Source organism: Salvelinus sp. IW2-2015, linkage group LG31 (genome assembly GCF_002910315.2).
Source record: "Salvelinus sp. IW2-2015 linkage group LG31, ASM291031v2, whole genome shotgun sequence".
In the NCBI taxonomy this organism is placed as follows: Eukaryota; Metazoa; Chordata; class Actinopteri; order Salmoniformes; family Salmonidae; genus Salvelinus; species Salvelinus sp. IW2-2015.
In genome coordinates this window covers 14,236,474-14,262,382 of record NC_036870.1, presented here as the reverse complement: position 1 = coordinate 14,262,382, position 25,909 = coordinate 14,236,474, and the positions used below count along the sequence as shown (strand labels likewise).

At 45.2% G+C, this 25,909-nt stretch overlaps 1 protein-coding gene across 1 annotated transcript in view; it reads right to left on the bottom strand.

Annotated features, from left to right (window-relative positions):
* The window catches only part of LOC111956055 (rho guanine nucleotide exchange factor 2-like), a 58,981-nt gene extending 34,503 nt beyond the window's left edge, over positions 1-24,478 (bottom strand). The window contains 8 exon segments of the mRNA XM_070436271.1: positions 4,326-4,576; positions 4,932-5,075; positions 5,413-5,522; positions 8,680-8,812; positions 9,111-9,174; positions 14,272-14,339; positions 16,176-16,338; positions 24,146-24,478. Of these exon segments, the coding sequence (XP_070292372.1) occupies positions 4,326-4,576; positions 4,932-5,075; positions 5,413-5,522; positions 8,680-8,812; positions 9,111-9,174; positions 14,272-14,339; positions 16,176-16,338; positions 24,146-24,208 (996 nt within the window). The 5' untranslated portion in view covers positions 24,209-24,478.
* Between the last annotated feature and the right edge of the window lie 1,431 nt (positions 24,479-25,909).

Below are 25,909 nucleotides of genomic sequence, written 5' to 3'. Positions count from 1 at the left end.
CTGGGGTGCAAAGGAGCAAAAATAAATAAATAAATACAGTATGGGGATGAGGTAGTTGGATGGACTATTTACAGATGGGCTATGTACAGGTGCAATGATCTGTGAGCTGCTCTGATAGCTGGTGCTTGAAGTTAGTGGGGGAGATAAGAGTCTCCAACTTCAGCGATTTTTGCAGTTCGTTCCAGTCATTGGCAGCAGAGAACTGGAAGGAAAGGCGGTTAAAGGAGGAATTGGCTTTGGGGGAGACCAGTGAAATATACCTGCTGGAGCGCGTGTGCTGAGGGTGGGTGCTGCTATGGTGACCAATGAACTGAGATAAGGCGGAGCTTTACCTAGCAAAAACTTGCCGATGACCTGGAGCCAGTGGGTTTGGCGACGAATATGAAGCGAGGGCCAGCCAACGAGAGCATACAGGTCGCAGTGGTGGGTAGTATATGGGGCTTTGGTGACAAAACAGATGGCACTGTGATAGACTGCATCCAATTTGTTGAGTAGAGTGTTGGAGGCTATTTTGTAAATGACATCGCCAAAGTCGAGGATCGGTAGGATAGTCACGAGGGTATGTTTGGCAGCATGAGTTTTACGAGGGTATGTTTGGCAGCATGAGTGAAGGATGCTTTGTTTGCGAAATAGGAAGCCGATTCTAGATTTAATTTTGGATTGGAGATGCTTAACGTGGGTCTGGAAGGAGAGTTTACAGTCTAACCAGACACCTAGGTATTTGTAGTTAGTTAGCAGTGTCCAAAGAAGGGCCAGAAGTATACAGAATGGTGTCGTCTGCGTAGAGGTGAATCAGAGAATCACCAGCAGCAAGAGCGACATCATTGATGTATACAGAGAAGAGAGTCGGCCCGAGAATTGAACCCTGTGGCAGTACCATAGAGACTGCCAGAGGTCCGGACAACAGGCCCTCCAATTTGACACAATGAACTCTATCAGAGAAGTAGTTGGTGAACCAGGCAAGGCAGTCATTTGAGAAACCAAGGCTGTTGAGTCTGCCGATAACAATGTGGTGATTGACAGAGTCGAAAGCCTTGGCCAGGTTGATAAATACGGCTGCACAGTATTGTCTTTTATCGATGGCGGTTATGATATCGTTTAGGACCTTGAGCATGGCTGACCATCTCGGAAACCAAATTGCATAGCGGAGAAGGTACGGTGGTATTCGAAATGGTCGAAGATTTGTCTGTTAAAACCTTTTGTCAATACAGGGGGTGCTGTTTCCACTTTGGAAAATATCGTCTCCAAATTAAACTGCCTCATACTCAATTCTTGCTCGTACAATATGCATATTAATATTACTATTGGATAGAAAACAATCTCTAGTTTCTAAAACCGTTTGAATTATGTCTGTGGGTGAACCAGAACTCTTTCTACAGCGAAACTCATGAAGAAACATGCGAAGCTCTGAAAAATAGTCTCTGATCTCGGATCAGTTTTAAGCTCTGTGTATGCCCTATGGATCGAAATGAACTGCACCCGCCTTCCCCTGGATGTCAGTAACCAATGAGAAGTGGAATGGTGTCTCTAGGTGGTTCTCAGAGCTTATTAAAAGGGAATGGATGAGTGACCCATCTTTTTGACGCTGAGGACGCAAGGGGGAACATCGAATGCATGCTCAAACTCTCGTTATTGATCAACCAGATCTATCCGTCTGTGATTTATTCGATTATAGGTGTTAGAAACCATTCATCCAGTTATTTGGGGAAAACCGGGATTTATATAGTTTAGCGGAGTTATATTGTATTTTCTTGATTATTTCTTAGTATTGCGTTTGGGACGATTTGGGGCATGTGTGTGCCGGTGTAGCTATCGCTAGCTGTAGTTCTGAAGTTGAGGAGGTCGTTTTACACAAAGCAACGATACTTTGTGGACAAAGGACCATATGCCAGGATTATGATGGACTGCGTCCAAAGTAAGAGTTTTATTTGATTTTATTCCCGTATTTATGGTGGAAAATGTAAGCAGTTTCGGCCTTTTTTGCGGCACTTAGTCTGGCTGTACTCACAATGTATGTATTGTAACGTTAATTTTAAATCCGGTTGCATTAATGAAATGCATCTTTCTTAGCTGTCCACCTGTATTTTTTTGTCAATCTAATCGATAAATATGAATCATAGGTGCCAACTTTCAAGTGGCGCGGCCGAATGCATGCATGTTGACAGATTACATTGCATAACCAAGATTTGTGATGCTAAATATGCACATTTCGGAACAAATCAATATGCAATTGTTGGTTATATGATGTTACAGGACTATGTCCTTCTGAAATTCCTGAGAATGTTAGTTGGAAAAAATTATATTTTTGGTGGGATAAGTTATGCTTTGCCTTGATTTTGCTGGGGTGATTTAGCTCATTGGGTATGCTAATATAACGATATATTGTGTTTTTCGCTTTGTCAAAAACTTCGTTGCTTGTAGGAGGCTGTGTAATTTTTCTGAATGTTTTAGGGATGATATTTTGGTAATTGACGCGGTCTCTGTAATTATTTCCGGCCTGCTTCCAACGCTAATTTCAGATTGCAGCTGCAATGTACAACTGGTGTTTCTACTGAAAAATGCTAATTTTTCTAAAAAAACATATCTAATCATAAATATGTTTAAGAGAACTGTCATCCTTATTGAAGTTGTTTTTGGTTATGTGGCTATATAATTTAATTTTCGATTAGTGATAGCTACTGATGCAGGAAAAAATGGTGGAAGAAAAGTTGTGTCTTTGCTATGGGTTAGCTAATAGATTCATATTGTGTCTAAGTGTAAAACCTTAGAAAATCTGAAATTATTGTCTGATTCACAAGATTGTGTTCGTTGCTGTTGTGTGTATTTTCTGAAATGTTTTTAGGATGAGTATTTGGTAATTGACGTCGGTCTGTGTAATTATTCGGCGCTTCCAAACGCTTTTCAGATTGCAGCTGGCAATGTACACTGTGATTTATACCATGAAAAATGGCTATTTTCTAAAAAACAATATCTATACCATAATATGGTTATCAGAACTGTCATCTTATGGAAGTTGTTTCTTGGTTAGTGGCTATATTATCTTTATTTAGTCGAAATTAGTGATAGCTACTGATGCAGGAAAAAAATGGTGGAGAGAAAAAGTGTTGTCTTTGCTATCTGGTTGCTAATAGTTTCATATTGTGTTTCCCTTAAAACATTAGAAAATCTGAAATATTGTCTGGATTCAAAAGATCGTGTCTTTCGTTGCTGTATGCGTTATTTTTCAGAAATGTTTTAGGATGAGTATTTTGGAATTGACGTCGGGTCGCTGTATTTCCGGCGCTTTCCACGCATTCAGATTGGCACCGCTCGCACTGTACAACTTGTGTTTTACCTGAAAAAGCACATTTTTCAAAAAAAAAACATTCCTATACCATAAATATTTATCAGACTTGCATTATGAAGTTGTTTCTTGGTTAGTGCTATATATATCTTTTATTTAGTCGAATAAGTGATAGCTACTGATGCAAGGAAAAAAATGGTGGAGTAATAACAAGTTGTGTCTTTTGCTAAGTGGTTACTAAAGATTTACAATTGTGTCTTCCCTGTAACAATTTAATAATAGCAAATGATGGTGGATTCAAAAGATTGTAGTCTTTCATCTGGTGTCTTGACTTGTGATTTAAATGATATTTAGATGCTTGTATTTACCTTGTTGAACGCTATTGCTAGGCTATGCTAGTCAGCTTTTTTACTGTGGGGGTGCTCCCGATCCGGGTTGGTAGCGAAGTAGAAAGTTCTTTAATTGCTTTCGAGACACTTAGAAATGGAGCCTCCGGTGGCGCATGGTCTAGGGCATATGCATGGCCAGTGTAGCTGCGCAAGTCTCTGGGTCTCGGCCCGGCTCTGTGCAGCGCGGGGACCGAGGTTCCGTGGGGCGACGCACAATTGGCCTAGCGTCGGTCTGGTTAGGAAGGGTTTGGCCGGTAGGGATTATCCTTGTCTATCGCGCTCCAGCGACTCCTGTGGCGGGCCGGGCGCAGTGCGCGCTAACCGAGGGGGCCAGGTGCACGGTGTTTCCTCCGACACATTGGTGCGGCTGGCTTCCGGGTTGGAGGCGCGCTGTGTTAAGAAGCAGTGCGGCTTGGTTGGGTTGTGCTTCGGAGGACGCATGGCTTTCGACCTTCGTCTCTCCCGAGCCCGTACGGGAGTTGTAGCGATGAGACAAGATAGTAATTACTAGCGATTGGATACCACAAAAATTGGGGAGAAAAGGGGATAAACATTTTAAAAAAGAAAGGCAGGGTAGGATAGATATAGGATGGTAAATGTATACATCACATAAGGCAGTTGGTATAATGTCCATGTCTGTCTACCTACTGTACCTGTTCCAGCAGCACATCTCCCAGCTGGTGGATAGTGAAGTTGTAGGTGCTGCCAGTCTGCAGGCTGTGGTTGCGCCGTGTGAGCAGCTGTGCCAAGAAGCGGACATGGATGCCAGTGAGGCGGTCCAGGCAGGGGAAGATGGCGTGCACCACGCCCGGCTCCAGCTGCACCTCCTCCAGCATGCCCTGGCGGAACACTCGCTCCATAATGCGAAGCGTCCGCACGTGGTGCAGCTCTGTCTGGATCAGCTCTGCGGAAGACAAAAAACGCAAAGAAAGAGTCAATCATGTAACATAGGGATAAAATAGAATTGCCCATCTAGCGAAGGAAATTCATATTTTGCTCTGTTCATCACCTGACAGAAACACATCACCTGACAGAAACACACACATATGAACATTTGGGAGGAGGCAGAGGGTCAGCTGCACCCCTGGAGCTATGTCGGGGTTAATTGCCTTGCTCAAGGGCACAACAGTAGTGGATGGTGGCCATGATCTGAAACAAGCAGCCTCTGCAATTGCCACTTTTTCCATCGCCCAGCCCATGACCTTTTCACCACAAAGGGAAAGAGGTTCAAGACGTACAGTGCATGTCACCACTCTCACCATAGATGACGTCCTGCCTCTTGATGATGTCTTTGCGATGCGTCTGCAGGTAGCCCGAGTCCACCGCCATGCTCCATGAGTCCGCCTCAAAATCCCGCCCCTCAATCTCCATTTCCTCCAGCATGGAGGCATAGTACACTTCTCCTGAGAGAGGAAAACATTCATCCAGTGTAAACAACAAATGGCCTCTAAATGTCTTAAAATCTCTCCTGACAATTAATATATATTCATCCTTTTTTCATATAAACGTTTTCAATGTAGACATGGACATCATGACATGACAGTTGCCAATATACCTTTTACCCTCTACCCAAAATCCCTGAGGCTTTCCCTATGTAATGGATACAACCTTGTCCCAGACCCACAGACTTGCATAAGCTACACAATCTGTATGCCTCGGCTTAAGATCAGAAGCAAATACATAGCACAAATGTACCACGTTTAATCCCAGGAGATACACAACCACATCCCTGGGTCTTACCCTCGTCGTTGAGCGACTCCATGGACATGGCTCTGTTCCTGAAGTTGAGCGAGTCTGTGGACTGGGACAGGATCCTGCGCAGCCCCAAGGGAGAGTCATCATTCAGGTTCCTATACAGAAGCATGGACGAGGACACACACGCCAGGACAAAAACACAAATATACACATATACACATGCACCAATAAACATGTATAATATACACATGCCATATGCATATGCAGTAAACACAAACATGCACACAGAAACCATCCACATATGTATGAGTACACAGAAAATAACAAAAGTACAAACGGCGATATCAATACAGTATTAATATACACTGCTCAAAAAAATAAAGGGAACACTAAAATAACACATCCTAGATCTGAATGAATGAACTATTCTTATTAAATACTTTTTTCTTTACATAGTTGAATGTGCTGACAACTGAAAATTCAAAACAAAGATATCAATGGAAATCAAATTTATCAACCGCATGGAGGTCTGGATTTGGAGTCACACTCAAAATTAAAGTGAAAACACACTACAGGCTGATCCAACTTTGGATGATGTCCTTAAACAAGTCAAAAATGAGGCCTCAGTAGTGTGTGTGGCCTCCACGTGCCTGTATGACCTCCCTACAACGGCTGGGCATGCTCCTGATGAGGTGGCGGGATGGTCTCCTGAGGATCTCCTCCCAGACCTGGACTAAAGCATCCGCCACCTCCTGGACAGTCTGTGGTGCAAGTGGCGTTGGTGATGGAGCGAGAATATTTCCCAGATGTGCTCAATTGGATTCAGGTCTGGGAACGGCGGTGCCAGTCCACAGCATCCAGCCTTCCTCTTGCAGGAACTGCTGACACACTCCAGCCACATGAGGTCTAGCATGTTCTTGCATTAGGGAGGAACAGGGCCAACCGCACCAGCATATGGTCTCACAAGGGGTCCGAGGATCTCATCTCGCTACCGAATGGCAGTTAGGGCTACCTCTGGCGAGCCTATGGAGGGCTGTGTTGGCCCCAAAGAAATGCCACCCCCACACCATGACGTGACCCACCGCCAAACCGGTCATGCTGAGGATGTTGCAGGCAGCAGACGCTTCTCCACGGCGTCTCCACAGACTGTCACTTCTGTCACATGTGCTCAGTGTGAACCTGCTTTCATCTGTGAAAGCACAGGGCGCCAGTTGGCGAATTGTGCCAATTTGGTGTTCTCTGGCAATGCCAACGTCCTGCACGGTGTTGGGTCGTAAGCAACACCCCTGTGGACGTCGGGGCCCTCATACCACCCTCATTGGAGTCTGTTTTCGACCGTTTGAGCAACACATGCACATTTGTGGCCTACTGGAGGTCATTTGCAGGCCTGGCCAGGGTGCTCTGCGCTACTGTGCCTCTCTCTTGCACAAAGGCGGAGGGTAGCGGTCCTGCTGCTGGGTTGTTGCCCTCCTACGGGCTCCTCCACGTCTCCTGATGTACTGGCCTGTCTCCTGGTAAGTGCCTCCATGCTCTGGACACTACGCTGACAGACACAGCAACCTTGCCACAGCTCGCATTGATGTGCATCCTGGAGTCGCTGACTACTGAGCCACTTGTGTGGGTTGTAGATCCGTCTCATGCTACCACTAGAGTGAAAGCACGCCAGCATTCAAAAGTGACCAAAATACATCAGCCAGGAAGCATAGGAACTGAGAAGTGGTCTGGTGGTCACCACCTGCAGAACCACTCCTTTATTGGGGGTGATATAATTTCCACCTGTTGTCTATTCCATTTGCACAACAGCATGTGATATTTATTGTCAATCAGTGTTGCTTCCTAGTGGACAGTTTGATTTTCACAGAAGTGTGATTGACTTGGAGTTACATTGTGTTGTTGTGTTCCCTTAATTTTTTTGAGCAGTGTATATAATAATCATATATATAACACACACACACACACGCCACACACACACACACACACAACACACACACAGCACACCACACACAACACACACACTCCCCAAGCCACCGCTGACAAAACATTAAAACCGAACTGCAACATTTCTGACAGTTTTGACTGGAGTTACAGTTCCTATAAGGAAATCAGTCAATTGAAATACATTTGTTCGGCCCTAATCTATAGATTTCACATGACTGGACATTGGCGCAGCCATGAGTTGCCCTGAGAGGGTATAGGCCCACCCACTGGGTAGCCAGGCCCAGCCAATCAGAATGAGTTTTTCCCCACAAAGGGGCTTTACTACAGACAGAAATACTCCTCAAATTAACATTCAATTCTCTGGCAACAGCTCTGGTGGACATTCCTGCAGTCAGCATGCCAATTGCACGCTCCCTCAAAACTTGAGACATCTGTGGCATTGTGCTGGGTGACAAAATTCCACATTTTAGAGTGGCCTTTAATTGTCCCCACCACAAGATGCACCTGTGTAATCATCGCACTGTTTAATCAGCTTCTTGATAAGCCACACCTGTCAGGTGGATGGATTATCTTGGCAAATGAGAAATGTTCACTAACAGGGACGTAAACAAATTTGTGCACAACATTTGAGAGAAATAAGCTTTGTGTGCATAAGGAACATTTCTGGGATCTTTTATCTCAGCATATTACACATGGGACCAACACTTTACATGTTGCGTTTATATTTTTATTGAGTATACAATACCAGTCAAAAGTTTGGGCACACCTACTCATTCAAGTTACATTTTTTATTTTTACTATTTTCTACATTGTAGAATAATAGTGAAGTCATCAAAATTATGAAAAAACACATATGGAATCATGTAGTAACCAAAAAAGTGTTAAACAAATCAAAATATATTTTAGATTTTAGATTCTTCAAAGTATCCACTCTTTGCCTTGATGACAGCTTTGTACACTCTTGGCATTCTCCTTCAACAGTCTTGAAGGAGTTCCCACATATGCTGAGCACTTGTTGGCTGCTTTTCCTTCAATCTGTGATGCAACTCATCCCAAACCATCATTTGTTTAACACTTTTTTTGCTTACGACATGATTCCATATGTGTAATTTCATAGTTTTGATGTCTTCACTATTATTCTACAATGTAGAAAATCGTAAAAATAAGGAAAAACCCTGGAATGAGTAGGTGTCCAAACTTTAGACTGGTACTGTATATATATTAATTAGTGAGTGGGACTTTCATTTCTACTATGAAAAGTGTATATGTGGCATGATGTCACTATTAATGTCAATGACAAGTTTGACTGTGGTTTCCCTCGTAACCTCCCCCTTTTTGTGCTTTGGCCAATGAGCAGGCGGTAGCGGGGCTCACCCTGCAATGTTATTGGTGGAGACGCTCTTGGAGAGGGAAAGGCCGGAGCGTCCGCGGCGCGAGCCCAGCAGCGATTGGCGGAGATTGTCAGAGTGGAGGATGGCGGAGCTGGGGCGTTCCCTCATCATGGGGGCTAACGAGGAGCAGATAAAGTTGGAGGAGGAGGAAGAAGAGGAGGGAATAGAGGAGGAAGGAGAAGAGGAGGAGGAATATAGTGGAATATTGTAAAAGGGAAACTCTTATAATGAAAAAGGAGTCTCCACAGATACAATTTCAGAGTTCAAAAGTGAAACTACAGATACAGATGCTCAATTGCGAAACTGACATTGTTATTACATTCTAGTCCAATAGTGAAAAATTAATTTTCCTTTGCGTATGTAATAAAGAATTTAAAGCAGGTAGCATGCACGTGCGCATTTGTATGTACTGACTTTTGGTACGAAGGGTCACGTTCTGCAGAGCTGAGTTGTTCCTCATGAGAGCCATCTTCTGTTGCTGTGGTTAAATAGAGTACAGTTCAATATCATATACCACATATTATTACATGCTTGTATACAGTACCTTCAGAGCGTATTCACACCACTTCACTTTTTCCAAATTTTGTTGTGTTACAGCCTGCCTTTAAAATGGATTACATGGAGATTGTGTGTCACTGGCCTACACACAATACTTCATAATGTCTATTGGTGTCCATAATACTCCATAATGTCTAATGTCTATGTCTATAATGTCTATTGGAGTCATTATAAATAATTTTTCAACTACTCAACAAATTTCTTGTTTGCGGACTCCGGCCGCAAAACCTGACTCTATAGACGAGGGTCCGGGTGGGCATCTACTTCGGTGGCGGCTCCGGTGCGGGACGCAGACCCCGCTCCACCTCTGGCTCCCCCCACTTTGGTGGCGCCTCTGGACTGGGGACCCTCGCTGCAGGCCCCAGACTGGGGACCCTCGTTGCAAGCCCCGGACTGGGGGCCCTCGCTAAAGGCCCCGGACTGGGGACCCTCGCTGGAGGCTCCAGACTGGAGGCCGTAGCTGGAGGCTCCGGACCATGAATCATCGCTGGAGGCTTCATGCCATGGATCATCACTGGAGGCTTCGTGCCATGGATCATCACTGGAGGCTTCGTGCCATGGATCATCACTGGAGTGAGGAGACGTATGGACAGCCTGGTGCGTGGAGGTGCCACAGGGCTTACCAGGCTGGGAAGACATACAGGAGGCCTGGTTCTGGGAGCAGGCACAGGACTCACCAGGCTGGGGAGACATACAGGAGGCCTGGTTCTGGGAGCAGGCACAGGACTCACCAGGCTGGGGAGACATACTGGAGGCTTGGTTCTTGGAGTAGGCACCGGATACACTGGGCCGTGGAGGCGCACCGGAGGTCTCGAGCGTAGAGCCTGCACAACCCGTCCCGGTTGGATGGTTACCTTCGCACGGCAAAGGCGGGGCACTGGCACAGGACGCACTGGGCTGTGCAGACGCACTGGAGACACCATGCGCAGAGCCGGCGCAGGATACCCTGGGCCGTAGTGACGCACTGGCGGCCAGATGCGCTGAGCCAGCACCATCCGTCCTGGCTGGATGCCAACTCTAGCCCGGCCGATGCGGGGAGCTGGAATGTAGCACACCGGGCTGTGAACGCGCACAGGAGACACCGTGCGCTCCACCGCATAACACGGTGCCTGACCAGTACCACGCTCCCTACGGTAAGCACGAGGAGTTGGCTCAGGTCTCCAACCTGACTCAGCCAATCTCCTCGTGTGCCCCCCAAACTTTTTGGGGGAGTGGCCTCTCGGTCTTTCGTGCCAGCCGTGACCCTGTGTAATCCTGGGCCCTTTTACTCGCTGCCTCCGCCTTCCTCGCTGCTTCCACCTGCTCCCACGGCAGGCGATCCTTTCCCACCAGGATCTCCTCCCACGTCCAGGATCCTTTCCCATTCAGATTGTCCTCCCATGTCCAGTCCTCCTTACCATGCTGCTTGGTCCTTTTGTGGTGGATAGTTCTGTCACGAACATCATCAGGGAAATGACCGGACCAAGGTGCAGCATGGTGAGCGTATATTTATTTTTTATTATGAATGTCGCCAACAAAAACAAGAAACAACAAAAATGAACGTGAAGCTTACTAGGGCTATCCAGGACACTAACAAAGGCAACTACCCACAACTAAGGTGGAAAAACAGGCTGCCTAAGTATGATTCCCAATCAGAGACAACGATAGACAGCTGTCCCTGATTAAGAAACATACCCAGCCAAAACATAGAAACAGAAAACATAGAAATAAAGAAACTAGCATTCCCACCCTAGTCACACCCTGGCCTAACCAAAATAGAGAATAAAAGGCTCTCTATGGCCAGGGCGTGACAATGACACAAGTAATTTTTCCAACAATTGCTTACAGAGTTTATTTCACTTATAATTCACTGCAACACAATTTCAGTGGGTCAGAAGTTTACATACACTAAGTTGACTGTGCATTTAAACAGCCTGGAAAATTCCAGAAAATTATGTCATAGCTTTAGAAGCTTCTGATAGGCTAATTGACATCATTTGAGTCAACTGGTGGTGTACCTGTGGATGTATTTCAAGGCCGACCTTCAAACTCAGTGCCTCTTTGCTTTACATCATGGGAAAATCAAAAGAAATCAGCCAAGAAGGTACCACGTTCATCTGTACAAACAATAGTACGCAAGTATAAACACCATGGGACCACGCAGCCGTCATCCCGCTCAGGAAGGAGACGCGTTCTGTGTCCTAGAGATGAACGTACTTTGGTGCGAAAAGTGCAAATCAATCCCAGAACAACAGAAAAGGACCTTATGAAGATGCTGGAGGAAACAGGTACGAATGTATCTATATCCACAGTAAAACAAGTCCTATATCGACATAACCTGAAAGGCCGCTCAGCAAGGAAGAAGCAGCTGCACATGGGGACAAAGATTGTACTTTTTGGAGAAATGTCCTCTGGTCTGATGAAACAAAAATAGAACTGTTTGGCCATAATGACCATCGTTATGTTTGGAGGAAAAAGGGGGCGGCGTGCAAGCCGAAGAACACCATCCCAACCGTGAGGCACGGAGGTGGCAGCATCATGTTGTTGGGGTGCTTTACTGCAGGAGGGACTGGTGCACTTCACAAAACAGATGGCATCATCATGAGGGAGGAAAAGTATGGGGCTATATTGAAGCAACACCTCATGACATCAGTCAGGAAGTTAAAGCTTGGTCGCAAATGGGTCTTCCAAATGGACAATGACCCCAAGCATACTTCCAAAGTTGTGGCAAAATGGCTTAAGGACAACAAAGTCAAGGTATTGGAGTGGCCATCACAAAGCCCTGACCTCAATCCTATAGAAAATGTGTGGGCAGAACTGAAAAAGCGTGTGCGAGCAAGGAGGCCTACAAACCTGACTCAGTTACACCAGCTCTGTCAGGAGGAATGGGCAAAAATTCACTCAACTTATTGTGGGAATCTTGTGGAAGGCTACCCGAAACGTTTGACCCAAGTTAAACAATTTAAAGGCAATGCTACTGTCATGTTTTGTCATTGATTATCATGTCTTGTCCCTGTGCTTCCCTTCTATTCGTTTCCCTCTGCTGGTCTTATTAGGTTCTTTCCCTCTTTCTATCCCTCTCTCTCCCCCTCCCTCTCTCCCTCTCTCGCTCTCTCTCTATCGTTCCGTTCCTGCTCCCAGCTGTTCCTCATTCTCCTAACTACCTCATTTACTCTTTCACACCTGTCCCCTATTTTGCCCTCTGATTAGAGTCCCTATTTCTCCCTCTGTTTTCCGCTTCTGTCCTTGTCGGATRCTTGTTTGATGTTTGCTGTTCTGTGTCCTTGTTCCGCCCTGTCGTGTTTTTGCCTTCTTCAGATGCTGCGTGTGAGCAGGTGTCTATGTCAGCTACGGCCTGTGCCTTCCCGAAGCGACCTGCAGTCTGTGGTCGCGTCTCCAGTCGTTCCTCTCTACTGACGAGAGGATTTCAGTTTTCCTGTTTTGTATTTACCTAAGATAATATCCAGGAGTATCGTTTTTGTTTAAGACTGGAATAAAGACTCTGTTTCCGTTAAGTCGCTTTTGGGTCCTCATTCACCAGCATAACAGCTACCAAATACTAATTGAGTGTATGTAAACTTCTTACCCACTGGGAATGTGATGAAAGAAATAAAAGCTGAAATAAATAATTCTCTCTACTATTATTCTGACATTTCATATTCTTAAAATAAAGTGGAGATCCTAACTGACCTAAGACAGGGAATATTTACTAGGATTAAATGTCAGGAATTGTGAAAAACTGAGTTGAAATGTATTTGGCTAAGGTGTATGTACATTTCCGACTTCACCTGTATACATATGCACTACATGACCAAAAGTATGTGGATACCCGCTCGTCGAACATCTCATTCCAAAATCATGGGCATTAATATGGAGTTGGTCCCCCTTTGCTGCTATAACAGCCTCCACTCTTCTGGGAAGGCTTTCCACTAGATGTTAGAACATTGCTGTGGGGACTTGCTTCCATTTAGCCACAAGAGCATTAGTGAGATGGGACACTGATGTTGGGTGATTAGGCCTGGCTTGCAGTCAGATTCAATTCATCCCAAAGGTGTTCAATGGGGTTCAGGCCAGGGTTCTGTGCAGGCCAGTCAAGTTCTTCCACACCAATCTCGACAAATCATTTCTGTATGGACCTCGCTTTGTCCACAGGGGCATTGTCATGCTGAAACAGAAAAGAGCTGTCACGAATACCACCGAAGGTGGCTCCCCTTCCTGTTCGGGTGGCGCTCAGCGGTCGTCGTCGCCGGTCTACTAGCTGCCACCGATCCCTTTTTCCTTTTCGTTTGTTTTTGTCTAATTGTTTTCACCTGTTCCTTGTTGGGGTTTTGGGATGGGTGTTATTTAAGMTCGTTTAGCCCGCTGGTGTTTGTGCGGGCTTGTTGWTATTTGACGTATGTGGTGTTTGTGTTCTTTTGGGTTTTCGCTGTCCGGTATTTTTAGTAACTATGGTTTTGGGTTTGTTGCACCTGTGTTTTGGGCTTCACCCGTGTTTGTAACTGGTTACTTGACGAAAGGACATTAAAAGCGTTTTTCCCGTCCACCTTCTGCTCTCTGCGTCTGACTCCACACCCATCACTCTCCAGACGTTACAAGAGCCTTCCCTAAACTGTTGCCACAAAGTTGGAAGCACAGAATCGTCTAAAGTATCATTGTATGCTGTGCAGCAATGCTCCCCATCCAACCTGACATAGCTTGAGACGATCTGCAAAGAATAGGAGAAACTCCCCAAATACAGGTGTGCCAAGCTTGTAGTGTCATACCCAAAAAGACTCGATGCTGTAATCACTGCCAAAGGTGCTTCCACAAAGTACTGTGTAAAGCGTAGGAAAACGTATGTAAATGTGATTTCATTTTTCGATATTTAATAAATCAGAAAAAAATTCTAATAACCTGTTTTTGCTTCATCATTATGGGGTATTGTGTGTAGATTTATGAGGGGTATTTTTTATTTTTTAATCAGTTTTAGAATAAGGCTGTAACGCATTCTAAAATACTTTCCGAATACCCTGTATATAAATCCTCTGTTATCTCTTACCCTCTGTTTCATTTTGGCACAGTTTGGCAACGTGTCTCGACAGCGGTTGTGGATGGTTACACTGCAGGCTGTGAGAAAAAGAAAACACACACGTGACTCACTCTTTCAAGCATTTTCTCTCTCTCTCTCTCTCTCTGAATTTCCCCCCTACCCTATATGTATCTTACTGTCTCTCTCAATTTGTTCCTCTATTTTATGTCAACCTTCATCGAATACGGAGAAACTTTTAATATATGGTGAGGATCTTCCTCTCTCTTCCCACTTCTCTTTCCCTGTCCCACCTGCTTCGTTTGTGGCCATCGTTTCACTTCCTGTGCAGGGTTTGTGAACAGGAAGTCAGGGTTTAGACACAACTGGCGGAGGGGAGGAGAGACCCAGGGGTGTTTCAGAAACCTCTAACCCAGTTCCACTGGTCCTCCCCCGCCCGCCCTTAACACTTCTCTGATACAAATCTAGACATAAAGCCTACTTAAATTTGTAGGCTTACACACTGAAGAACGCAATCCTGACTCCCTGTTGCAGTAAAAACATTTTTTTAGAGACAGAGAGGGTTGGTTACAGATAACAAGACAATTGTTTGAGTGAACACTGAATTTATTTGCTTTTACTTATTCACCGGTTTGATTTGGTGCAGGGAAATCAAGCCAAACTAAATCTGGTGAGTAAGTGTACTAGCATTAATGGTATTCACACTGAACTAAATTTAGCATATTTCATAATTTAGTATTAGGACTTTGAACAACGTCATGAGACAGTGACCTTTAACCTTTAAATCCCCCTCAAAATAGGAAGAACCTGCAAGGTACATAGTTAGCGCCTGGCTATGTTAGCGGTTACCGCCTGCCACAGATACAGATGGGCTATCAGAGCAGAGTCTGGTGCAGGCCAGCACAGGGTGCACAGTTCTGACAGAACACCAGGGCTATTATCTGTACAGGGGCATGGAGTCCTGACAACACAGGAACTGTTTGTTATCTGTAACCAACCCTCTCTGTCTGGAAAACTGAATCAGGTTTGGTTGAGAAATGAAGAAATGCTACCCAGCAGAAAAAGTGAAGTATATAGGCATAACAGGAAAGGGTGTGTATGTGTGTGTGTGACACGTGTCTATATTTGTGTGTGAAATGTTTTGCCTGTGCACATGACTGACACACACCGTGGCAAGTTTTGCATAAATTAATATGTATATTTGTGTGTGAACTGTGTGTGAAAATGTATTCCTATAATGTAAATATTTCAAAATAAATACTTAGCATAAGACACAAACCAAAATGTATTCCAGCACAATCTATTCTAAGTTAAATCAAATGTAATGAAAACACATTGGGCTGCAGCTCCTTCTAGGCCAATTTGGCTGTGAGGATGGCAGTGGAGAGATGTTTTTGAGTGAGTGAGAAGCTCACCATCCCCAACTCTCACCCATTATCTGACTGCATGTAGATCAATGTCCATAATGTAACTATTTTAAATGGAATTGATAGTCACATTGTAGTTCATTACTGTATTGTAGCTTATTTGGAGAGTTAACAGGTTGATTAACAGGTTGATTTGCTTGTAAAGGAATGGTATAAATAGCGTAGATAGTTCCCTTTGGTAGTGCCTCAATATTCTGCCACTATAGAGTGATATGACAATGTATGTCCTGATAAATGATGCTGCATTTTTGTAAATCGTCTTAGGGTTTTAGGGAGTTACAGGGTGTGGTACGTTTTTGAGATGCTCTTTTGGTTTGCTGAGGTACACATGCTGTGTAGCTCAGGCCTGTATCTGAAGGATCTGGTGGGTAGGCAAGGCTTACTGGGACAGTTAAGGGCCCCTATAGGGGTGCTGTGTGTGTGGTAGTAGTTGTATTAATTTGTAGTAGTAGTAGTAGTAGTATTTCTAGGGGCATTAGTAGTACTCACTGGGGCAGCTGAGGGCCTCCTTGGCAGTGATGCTCTTGTTGCATGCTGAACAAAGGGTGGTCCCCGACACGGTGAGGGAGGTGAAGAGATGCCCATTGCTGTAGCGCGCCTCCCTGTCCCGCGCCTCCTTCTCCCTCTCCCTCATGCGCTCCTTCTCCTTATTCTGGGAGGAAATGTAAAAAGGAGGAGAGAAGCAGAATGCACTGATGACATACAATGGCACCTTTGACATAAGGTGGACAGGTTAAAGAGTTTAAATCGTGTGTCAGAACTTCCCTTAATCCTCCTACTCTTCTGCTTTTAAAAAGAGGCCTTCCATCATTGCCTTAAAGAAACATGTTGGTGGAAAGCATACAACTCGTGACAATAGCAAACGGAAGCAAAATCTAAGGGTTACCAGTAGCCCTCTTAGGTGTCAAAATTAGATGTGAGAATGACAAACGCTAAAGAGGGAGTCCCCCTCCCCCCCGGATCCGTCACACACACCATTGTTATCATCGTAATGTTCCATCATTAAAACGTTCCATCACTAATGAGGATTTCCTAATGCAATGTCCACAATCATCTTGTAACCATAGCTACCTTGACCAGGCAGCCCATAGTAACCCTGACAACTAACTTAATAGCTGATACTACCTCCAACTAAAAACTCCAGTGTGTTCCTGTCACAGAAGCATGAGCAATGTTCAGTGTCTTTGGGAACCAGTCTGATGAAGTAGAACTTCATGCAAATTAAATTGCTGACTTCTTGGGAACTAAAAGCAGTTGCCGCCACATTGAACCTGTACATTTTCCTGTGTTGGGATTGCTTGTTCAAGCAGAAACAGGTATATAGTAGCAGTGAAGGGTTAACAATGTCTTTCCATTATTTTAGAGTTGTGCCAAGTAATGTATTTTTGTCTGTGTGTCAGGGGAGGGACAGCCTTATGTCTGTTGCCATGTTGACATCCTGCTCAGGAAGTAGACAGGGAAGGCTTCCTCTTTCGGGGCTAAAGTGGGCAGGGTGAGCTGTTACTAGGGCAACAGCGGCAAAAGAGGGAGGGCACCACAAAACCGCATTTGTGCAGTTTTTCATTTGAGGTCAAAAGTTTTTCTGTTTTCAGTATGAAATAATTGAGGATAAAGGATAAGCTGAGAGTTAGATACTTGAGGATAAGCTGAGAGTTACAGACTTGATTCTCTGTGTGTGAGATCAGCACATGTGGATAGGTCTCAAAACCAAATGTCACTATAAAAGTAAGAGGATTTACAAAACCGGTCAGAATTTTTTGACAGCGATCACCAGCAGAGGACGTTAATATGAGAGAGACAGAGAGAGAGGAGATGACTCCCAGCACTTTACACAACATAGGCCTAGAATGCAACACAATAGATGTCTGTGTTTTCACTGTCTTTCTACACCTTCTCACTCACTTCCCCATCATTGCTTTATGTCTCTTTCTCTGTTCCGCTGTTTTTCTACAGAAGGCTGATATTGTGAAGCAAATTGGAGAAAGCCTTGTGATGATCACATGAACTTTACAATAAAAGAGGAACCCAAGCTAGACAGATTGACTGTAGTTTGCCATGTCATAATTAAAATATAAATATTTCTGAGTGGTAAATGTCTAGACAATGACCTTCATGGTGTTTTCCACCATCTCATAGTCCACACAGCACTAACACACCTGATAAATTGTGTGGTTGATAAAGCAAGACTTAATGAGTAGATTGTTCGTCACATCAAGTTGAATTGTGTGTTTGTGCTTGGCTGGGAAAATAAATGTGGGTTGTGGGGACAGGAGTTGAGAAACACTTCTCTGAATCTATCCGGGACTACTTATACAGGTCCAAAAGTTAACATTTGCCAATATTACCATTACATTTGGGCATCATCACCTGCGTGGTGACCCACGACATTCAGGGTTGACTGATATGCTGGACCAGGTCTTCCAAACCTCTACATCTGTACTGTCCCTAATTGTTGGTCAATGTTTGTGTACCTGTTTAAAGTAAACTGTTATTTTGATGCAGCAATGCAAAGCACTAACATTTTTACAGGGAAAAGAGAATAAATATACCAATGAAGTTTATAATTAATCATTTCTGATGTGTCAGAGGCAAAGCTCTCTCTCTCTCTCTCTCTCTCTCTCTCTCTCTCTCTCTCTCTCTCTCTCTCTCTCTCTCTCTCTCTCTCTCTCTATATATATATATATATATATATACACACAGCCTAGTGCTGTATAATTGGCTTAGACGCTAAAGTGAGCAATACATCAGGGAGTGAAAGAATAGATGGGGTGAGATAGAGAGATATAGAAGGTGTCAGGACGATAACACTGAGAAAGACATGGGAATATGGACAGAGTCTATAGGGGGGATTCATTTTATAGTCTTCCACCTGTTTACTTCACTGAGTCACTGATAAAGCAATGGCAAACACACACAACAAAGTCTGTCTCTTATACACATCTAGATGTGTATAAGAGACAGATATTGGCCTGTGTGTGTGAGTGTGTGTGTGTGTGTGTGTGTGTGTGTGTGTGTGTGTGTGTGTGTGTGTGTGTGTGTGTGTGTGTGTGTGTGTGTGTGTGTGTGTGTGTGTGTGTGTGTGTGTGTGTGTGTGTGTGTGTGTGTGTGTGTGTGTGTGTGTGTGTGTGTGTGTGTGAATCTCTCCAACCTGACACACAACTCTGGAATGCACCAGAGTCATTGCTCTCTATGGAAGTCGTATCCTCCATCTCTCCTTCTCTGTATCTCACACAATATCTTTCTCCATCCCCCTCTCTCACTCTTTATTTCTAACTCTCAAGCTTTGTCCTTCGCCCTCGGTGCTCTCGTTCGAACACATTCACGCCTACACACATTCTCCTACACAGTTTCCCATGTGTGCTATAGATTGCAATAGCTCCCTCCCACCTCACTCCTGTACTGTAGGAAGTATTCCTATTCCGTTTGGTTAAGTTCAACACAACCATACATACCGGTAGCAATACCGATCAAAATAATAACATAAGGAAGCACAGTGACGATGATAGTTTTTACTCTGGTCACTAATTGTACTTGGAAAGTACTTGGAAAGTTACTATTTAAAAAGGTGTGAAATGCAGACATCACTCCTCCATTTCCTAATAGTTTGTCTAATTTCAGTTTACGTGACAAAACAAGCAGTCATTTTGTAGAGAATCATTGTACTATCTAAACCGCTGTCAAATACCTTTTCCATTACCAAGAATATTGCTTTTTCAGCTGGTGTACAAAACCGAAAGTAAAAGATACAAAAAAACGAAACATAGAAGAGATCTAGAGCTTCTTAGAATGGCGTTCAATGAGAATGACAGATCTATAAATCTCTGTGAATTTGGTCGGGTCGCCCTAAAAGTTACATATTGCAGCTTTAATCAGGGTTCGAACTACAAGGGTGTGTAGGAGTGCTGGGGACTACCACAGCAAATAAGGGCACCCATGCTTTAAAAAACATCAACAGCGGGGGTTGTAATAAGCATTGCAGTAAAAATATTGACTTTGATATACTAGGGCAGTATTTCTCAACCTTTATTTATCCTTGCCTGGTGCAAAGAAATCAAAAGAATACTCCCATTTAGTGCAAACACCACCCATATGGCACTCCAGGCAGGCTCTGTGAAAAACACTACAAGTATTTAAGAGAAAACAAATACTATGTAAACTCAGGTCTGATTAGTGTAGTGGAGTGAATGTGTAACATGAACCGAGGACACCAGCAAAATGACTCGAAGCATGGTCTCCTGCATGTGCTGAACATGCAAAACTTCTAACTGTCCAGTTTGTTGTAGTGTGTGAGTGACACATAGATTTGTTGGCACTGGCCTCAATACTATGTTTAATAAATATGCAATAAGCATACATGCATACATACTATATTTAATAAATGTGCAATAAGCATACATGCGTACATGCACACATGCACACACGCCCCCCACCATAGGAAAGTGATGTTCATATGGCGCTGGCAAGCCAAGGTTTTTCTCAGCCATCCACCATCCACTGTGCCAGAGAAAGCAGATAATATCACACCAACAGAGTGTCATTTCTATGGCAACCGATGCTATAGTCAAACACACACACACACAAGCTGCATGTACTCCTCCCTTACATACAAGATCACACTACATGCAAGCATGGGCACAGGCACACACACAATCAGTCTAATTGGGAGGCAAAATGGTACACACAACATGTCATATTGTCACGTTCCTGACCTGTTTTCTCTTGTTTTGTATGTCTTTATTGGTCAGGGCGTGAGTGTTGGGTGGGCAGTCTATGTTTTCTATTTCTATGTTGGGTTTTGTGTTCGGCCTGGTATGATTCTCAATTAGAGACAGGTGTGTATCGTTTGTCTCTGATTGAGAGTCATACTAAGGCAGCCAGGGTTTCACTGGTGTTTTGTGGGTGTTTGTTTCCTGTGTTAGCYTTTGGGCCACACAGGACTGTTGCAGGTTAGTCACGTTTGTTGTTTTGTTTATTTGTAGTGTTTGTTGGTTTGCCATTAAAATCATGAATACCTCCTACTCCGCATCTTGGTCCGATCCATGCTCCTCCTCGTCTGAGGAGGAGAACGACATTGACAGCCGTTACAGAAACACCCACCAAACCAGGACCAAGCGGATTGGAGAAGGACGGCAAGAACCAAAGCAATGGAGAGAAGAGGAATGGACTTGGGAGGAGATCCTAGACGGTAAAGGACCCTGGGCACAGCCAGTGGAGTGTCGCCGCCCCAAAGCGGAGCTGGAGGCAGCGAAAGCGGAGAGGAGGTTTTATGAGGCGAAAGCAAGGCAGAGTGGCTGGAAACCCGAGAGGCTCACCCAAAAATTTCTTGGGGGGGCTAAAGGGAGTGTGGCGAAGCCGGGTTGGATACCTGAGCCAACTCCCCGGGCTTACCGTGGAGTGAGAGGGCGTCGTACTGGTCAGACACCGTGTTATGCGGTAAAGCGCACGGTGTCCCCAGTACGCGTGCTTAGCCCAGTGCGGGCTATTCCACCTTGCCGCACTGGAGGGCTAGGTTGGGCATCGAGCCGGATGTCATGAAGCCGGCCCGACGTATCTGGCCTCCAGTACGTTCCTCGGCCCGGCGTACATGGCACCAGCCTTACAGGTGGTGTCCCCGGTTCGCCTGCATAGCCCAGTGCGGGCTATTCCACCTCGCCGCACTGGCAGGGCTACGGGGACCATTCAACCTGGTAAGGTTGGAGAGGCTCGGTGCTCAAGAGCGCGTGTCCTCCTTCACCGGTCCGGATATCCGCGCCACCTTCCTGCCCCAGCCCAGTACCACCAGTGCCTACACCACGCACCAGGCTTCCAGTGCATCTCCAGAGCCCTGTTCCTCCTCCCCGCACTCGCCCTGAGGTGCGTGCCCTCAGCCCGGTACCTCCAGTTCCGGCACCACGCATCAGGCCTATTGGCGTCTCAGCCGGCCAGAGTCTGCCGTCTGCCCAGCGGTGCCTGAACTGCCCGTCTGCCCAGCGGTGCCTGAACTGCCCGGCTGCCCAACGCCGTCTTGAGCCATCCGTCTGCCCAGCGCCGTCTGAGCCATCCGTCCTGCCCGCCGTCTGAGCCATCCGTCTGCCCAACGCCGTCTGAGCCATCCGTCTGCCCAACGCCGTCTGAGCCATCCGTCTGCCCAACGCCGTCTGAGCCCACTGTCTGCCCAACGCCGTCTGAGCCATCTGTCTGCCCAACGCCGTCTGAGCATCTGTCTGCCCAACGCCGTCTGAGCCATCTGTCTGCCCAGCGCCGTCTGAGCCATCTGTCTGCCCAGCGCCGTCTGAGCCATCTGTCTGCCCAGCGCCATCTGAGCCATCCGTCTTCCAAGCGCCATCTGAGCCATCCGTCTGCCACGAGCCATTAGAGCCGCCCGTCTGTCCCGAGCCGTCCGTCAGTCAGGAGCCGCTAGAGCCGTCCGTCAGTCAGGAGCTGCCAGAGCCGCCTGCCAGTCAGGAGCTGCAGAGACGCCAGCCAGTCAGGAGCTGCAGAGACGCCAGCCAGTCAGGAGCTGCCAGAGACGCCAGCCAGTCGAGCTGCCAGAGACGCCAGCCAGTCAGGCGCTGCCAGAGACGCCAGCCAGTCAGGAGCTGCCAGAGACGCCAGACAGTCATGAGCTGCCCTACGGTCATGAGCTGCCCTACGGTCATGAGCTGCCTACAGTCATGAAGCTGCCCTCCAGTCATGAGCTGCCCTCCAGTCATGAGCTGCCCTCCAGTCATGAGCTGCCCTCAGTCATGAGCTGCCTCCAGTCATGAGCTGCCCTCCAGTCATGAGCTGCCCTCCAGCATGAGCTGCCACCGTCGAGCTGCCACCCAGTCATGAGCTGCCACCCAGTCATGAGCTGCCACCAGTCATGAGCTGCCATCAGTCATGAGCTGCCACTCAGTCCGGGCTGCCACTCAGTCCGGAGCTGCTGCCCCTTATCCCGGAGCTGCTGCCCCTTATCCCGGAGCTGCTGCCCTTATCCCGGCGCTGCTGCCCTTATCCCGATGCTGCCCCTTCATTTAGGTGGGTTGAGTTGGAGGGTGGTCATTGGAAGGGGGATACGGAAGCGGGGAGTGACTATGGTGGGTAGGGACCTCGCCCAGAGCCTGAGCCACCACCGTGGTCAGATGCCCACCCAGACCCTCCCCTAGACTTTGTGCTGGTGCGCCCGAGTTCGCACCTTAAGGGGGGGGTTATGTCACGTTCCTGACCTGTTTTCTCTTGTTTTGTATGTCTTTATTGGTCAGGGCGTGAGTGTTGGGTTGGCAGTCTATGTTTTCTATTTCTATGTTGGGTTTTGTGTTCGGCCTGGTATGATTCTCAATTAGAGACAGGTGTGTATCGTTTGTCTCTGATTGAGAGTCATACTAAGGCAGCCAGGGTTTCACTGGTGTTTTGTGGGTGTTTGTTTCCTGTGTTAGCATTTGGGCCACACAGGACTGTTGCAGGTTAGTCACGTTTGTTGTTTTGTTTATTTGTAGTGTTTGTTGGTTTGCCATTAAAATCATGAATACCTCCTACTCCGCATCTTGGTCCGATCCATGCTCCTCCTCGTCTGAGGAGGAGAACGACATTGACAGCCGTTACACATATTTTAATATTGCAGGCTTGCATGGTAATAGCATGATGCACTGTTGTTTTGTTGTTGTAGCCTATGTATGGCTTACATACAAGATCACTACATTAACAAAACTAAGGGCACATGCAGTCCTCACTCCCTGAACCAGCACACATGCAAGCATGTGCACAGGCACACACACACAATCAGTCTAATTGGGAGGCAAAATGGTACACACACCAGTATATTTTAATATTGCAGGCTTGCATGGTAATAGCATGATGCACTGTTGTTTTGTTGTTGTAGCCTATGTATGGTGTATAACGTTTACATGTAATTCTGAAATAAAACAAAATACTGTACAGGTACATGCTTCTTCCAATCAGAAATATTACACTAAAGGTATATACTTATTTTAGGGGTGTCTCATAGGTCTATATATAGCCTACATGGAAAACTGCAAATATGGAAACAACTGCACAAATACCCCCCCCCCCCAAAAAAAAAATTCATCTCTAAAAAAAACTTTCTCTAACTCAGACCACTAGTCTCGAGTATTTTGGGGAATCATGACCAAACAGAAAAAGGTGATGAACAGTATAGGCTTCCACAGACCACTTGTCACCATAAGGGCAGGATCATTGCCAAGCGCGCCGCTTGTTTTTATAAAGTATCTCCATATTGCGCAAACTTCCTAAAAGATAGCCTACGTGCTTCTGCAATGACGATCGCAATCTAAACGTTATCACTATATCCAATATAAGATAATGTCTCCAATTCTAAAATGACATCCACAAGTTTCAAGTTTTAATCATATGTACAGATGCGCTTGAAACATTTACTTTTTGCGCATTTCACTTTTGTCAGAAGTTTGCCAGTAGCACACGGTATCAGTAAAAGTAAGCCTCCAAATACATCCACTCACCCGTAAATTAATATCTCTCATTCTCTCTTGTCGAATTTTCGACAAATCCGCGACTCTGGACATGGTGAGAATCGAGACCCTTCCTCTCCAGTGCGATAAATAAATCCTTTTAAAGGCAAAGCGTTTGTGGCTGTCAAGCAGGAACTTCGAATATCTGCCAGTTTTGTTCTTCCCTGGGAGGTTAACGCAGTTATATGATTATATGGCTAGGGTAAAAGGTCTGTGTTGTAGCCAAACTGTAACACCCTTACAAAATAGCGCATTCAACTTCTCTGTATCCCTAGTCCAACCGCAATGTCACTGATGCTGCGTAAGAGGCGGCTTTCTCATACATGAAATTCTGTCGTTTTTTTGCACTTCAGATGATAAAAAATTACGCCTACAGGAGGAGGTTTCTTGGTTTCAGAATCAGCCCATCTTTAAATTCTGTGGTACCATTCACTGCTAGCACAGAGAGAAAATATATGGAAGTAAATCAAGAAGTGTTTAGTTCTTTCTGGTACTATTCTGGTATTATGAACAAAAATATAAACGCAACATGTAAAGTGTTGGTCCCATGAGCTGAAATAAGACACACAAAAAGCTTATTACTCTCAAATTTGGTGAACAAATTTGTTTACATCCCTGCTAGTAGGCATTTATAATTTGCCAATATAATCCATCCACCTGATATGTGGCATGCACATTTTTAAAACAGCATTATCATTACACAGGTGCACCTTGTGCTGGGGGCAATAAAAGGCCACTTTAAAATGTGTGGTTTTGTCACACAACACAATGCCACAGATGTGTCAAGTTGAGGGAGAGTACAATTGGAATGCTGACTACAGGAATGTCCACCAGAGCTGTTGCCAGATAATTTATTGTTAATTTCTCTAGCATAAGCTGCCTCCAGTGTCGTTTTAGAGAATTTGGCAGTGCGTCCAACCGGACTGACAACCGCAGACCACGTGTAACCATGCTAGCCCAGGACCTGCATTCGGAAAATATTCAGACCCCTCGACTTTTTCCACATTTTGTTACGTTACAGCCTTCTAAAATGGATTAGTCCCCCCCCCCCCCTGAATCTACACACAATACCCCATAATGATAAAGCAAAAACAGGTTTTTAGACATTTTAGCAAATTTATTACAAATAAACTGAAATATCACATTTACATAAGAATTCAGACCCTTAGTACTTTTTTGAAGAACCGTTGGCAGTGATTATAGCCTCGAGACTTCTTGGGTATGACGCTACAAGCTTGGCACACCTGTATTTGGGGAGTTTCTCCCATTCTTCTCTGCAGATTGTCTCAAGCTGGATGGGGAGTGTCGCTGTACAGCTATTTTCAACAAAAAGTTATACATTTGCAAAAATGTAAAAAAACATGTTTTCACTTTGTCATGATGGGTGCAGATTGATGAATTTTTTTTTTTTTATATACATTTTATAATAAGGCTGTGATGTAACAAAATGTGGAAAAAGGGAAAGGTCTGAATACTACTGAATACTAAGTCTGAATACTTTCCGAATGCACTGTACATACATACAGTGGGGAGAACAAGTATTTGATACACTGCCGATTTTGCCGATTTTCCTACTTACAAAGCATGTAGAGGTCTGTAATTTTTATCATAGGTACACTTCAACTGTGAGAGACGGAATCTAAAAAAAAAATCCTGAAAATCACATTGTATGATTTTTAAGTAATTCATTTGCATTTTATTGCATGACATAAGTATTTGATCACCTACCAACCAGTAAGAATTCCGGCTCTCACA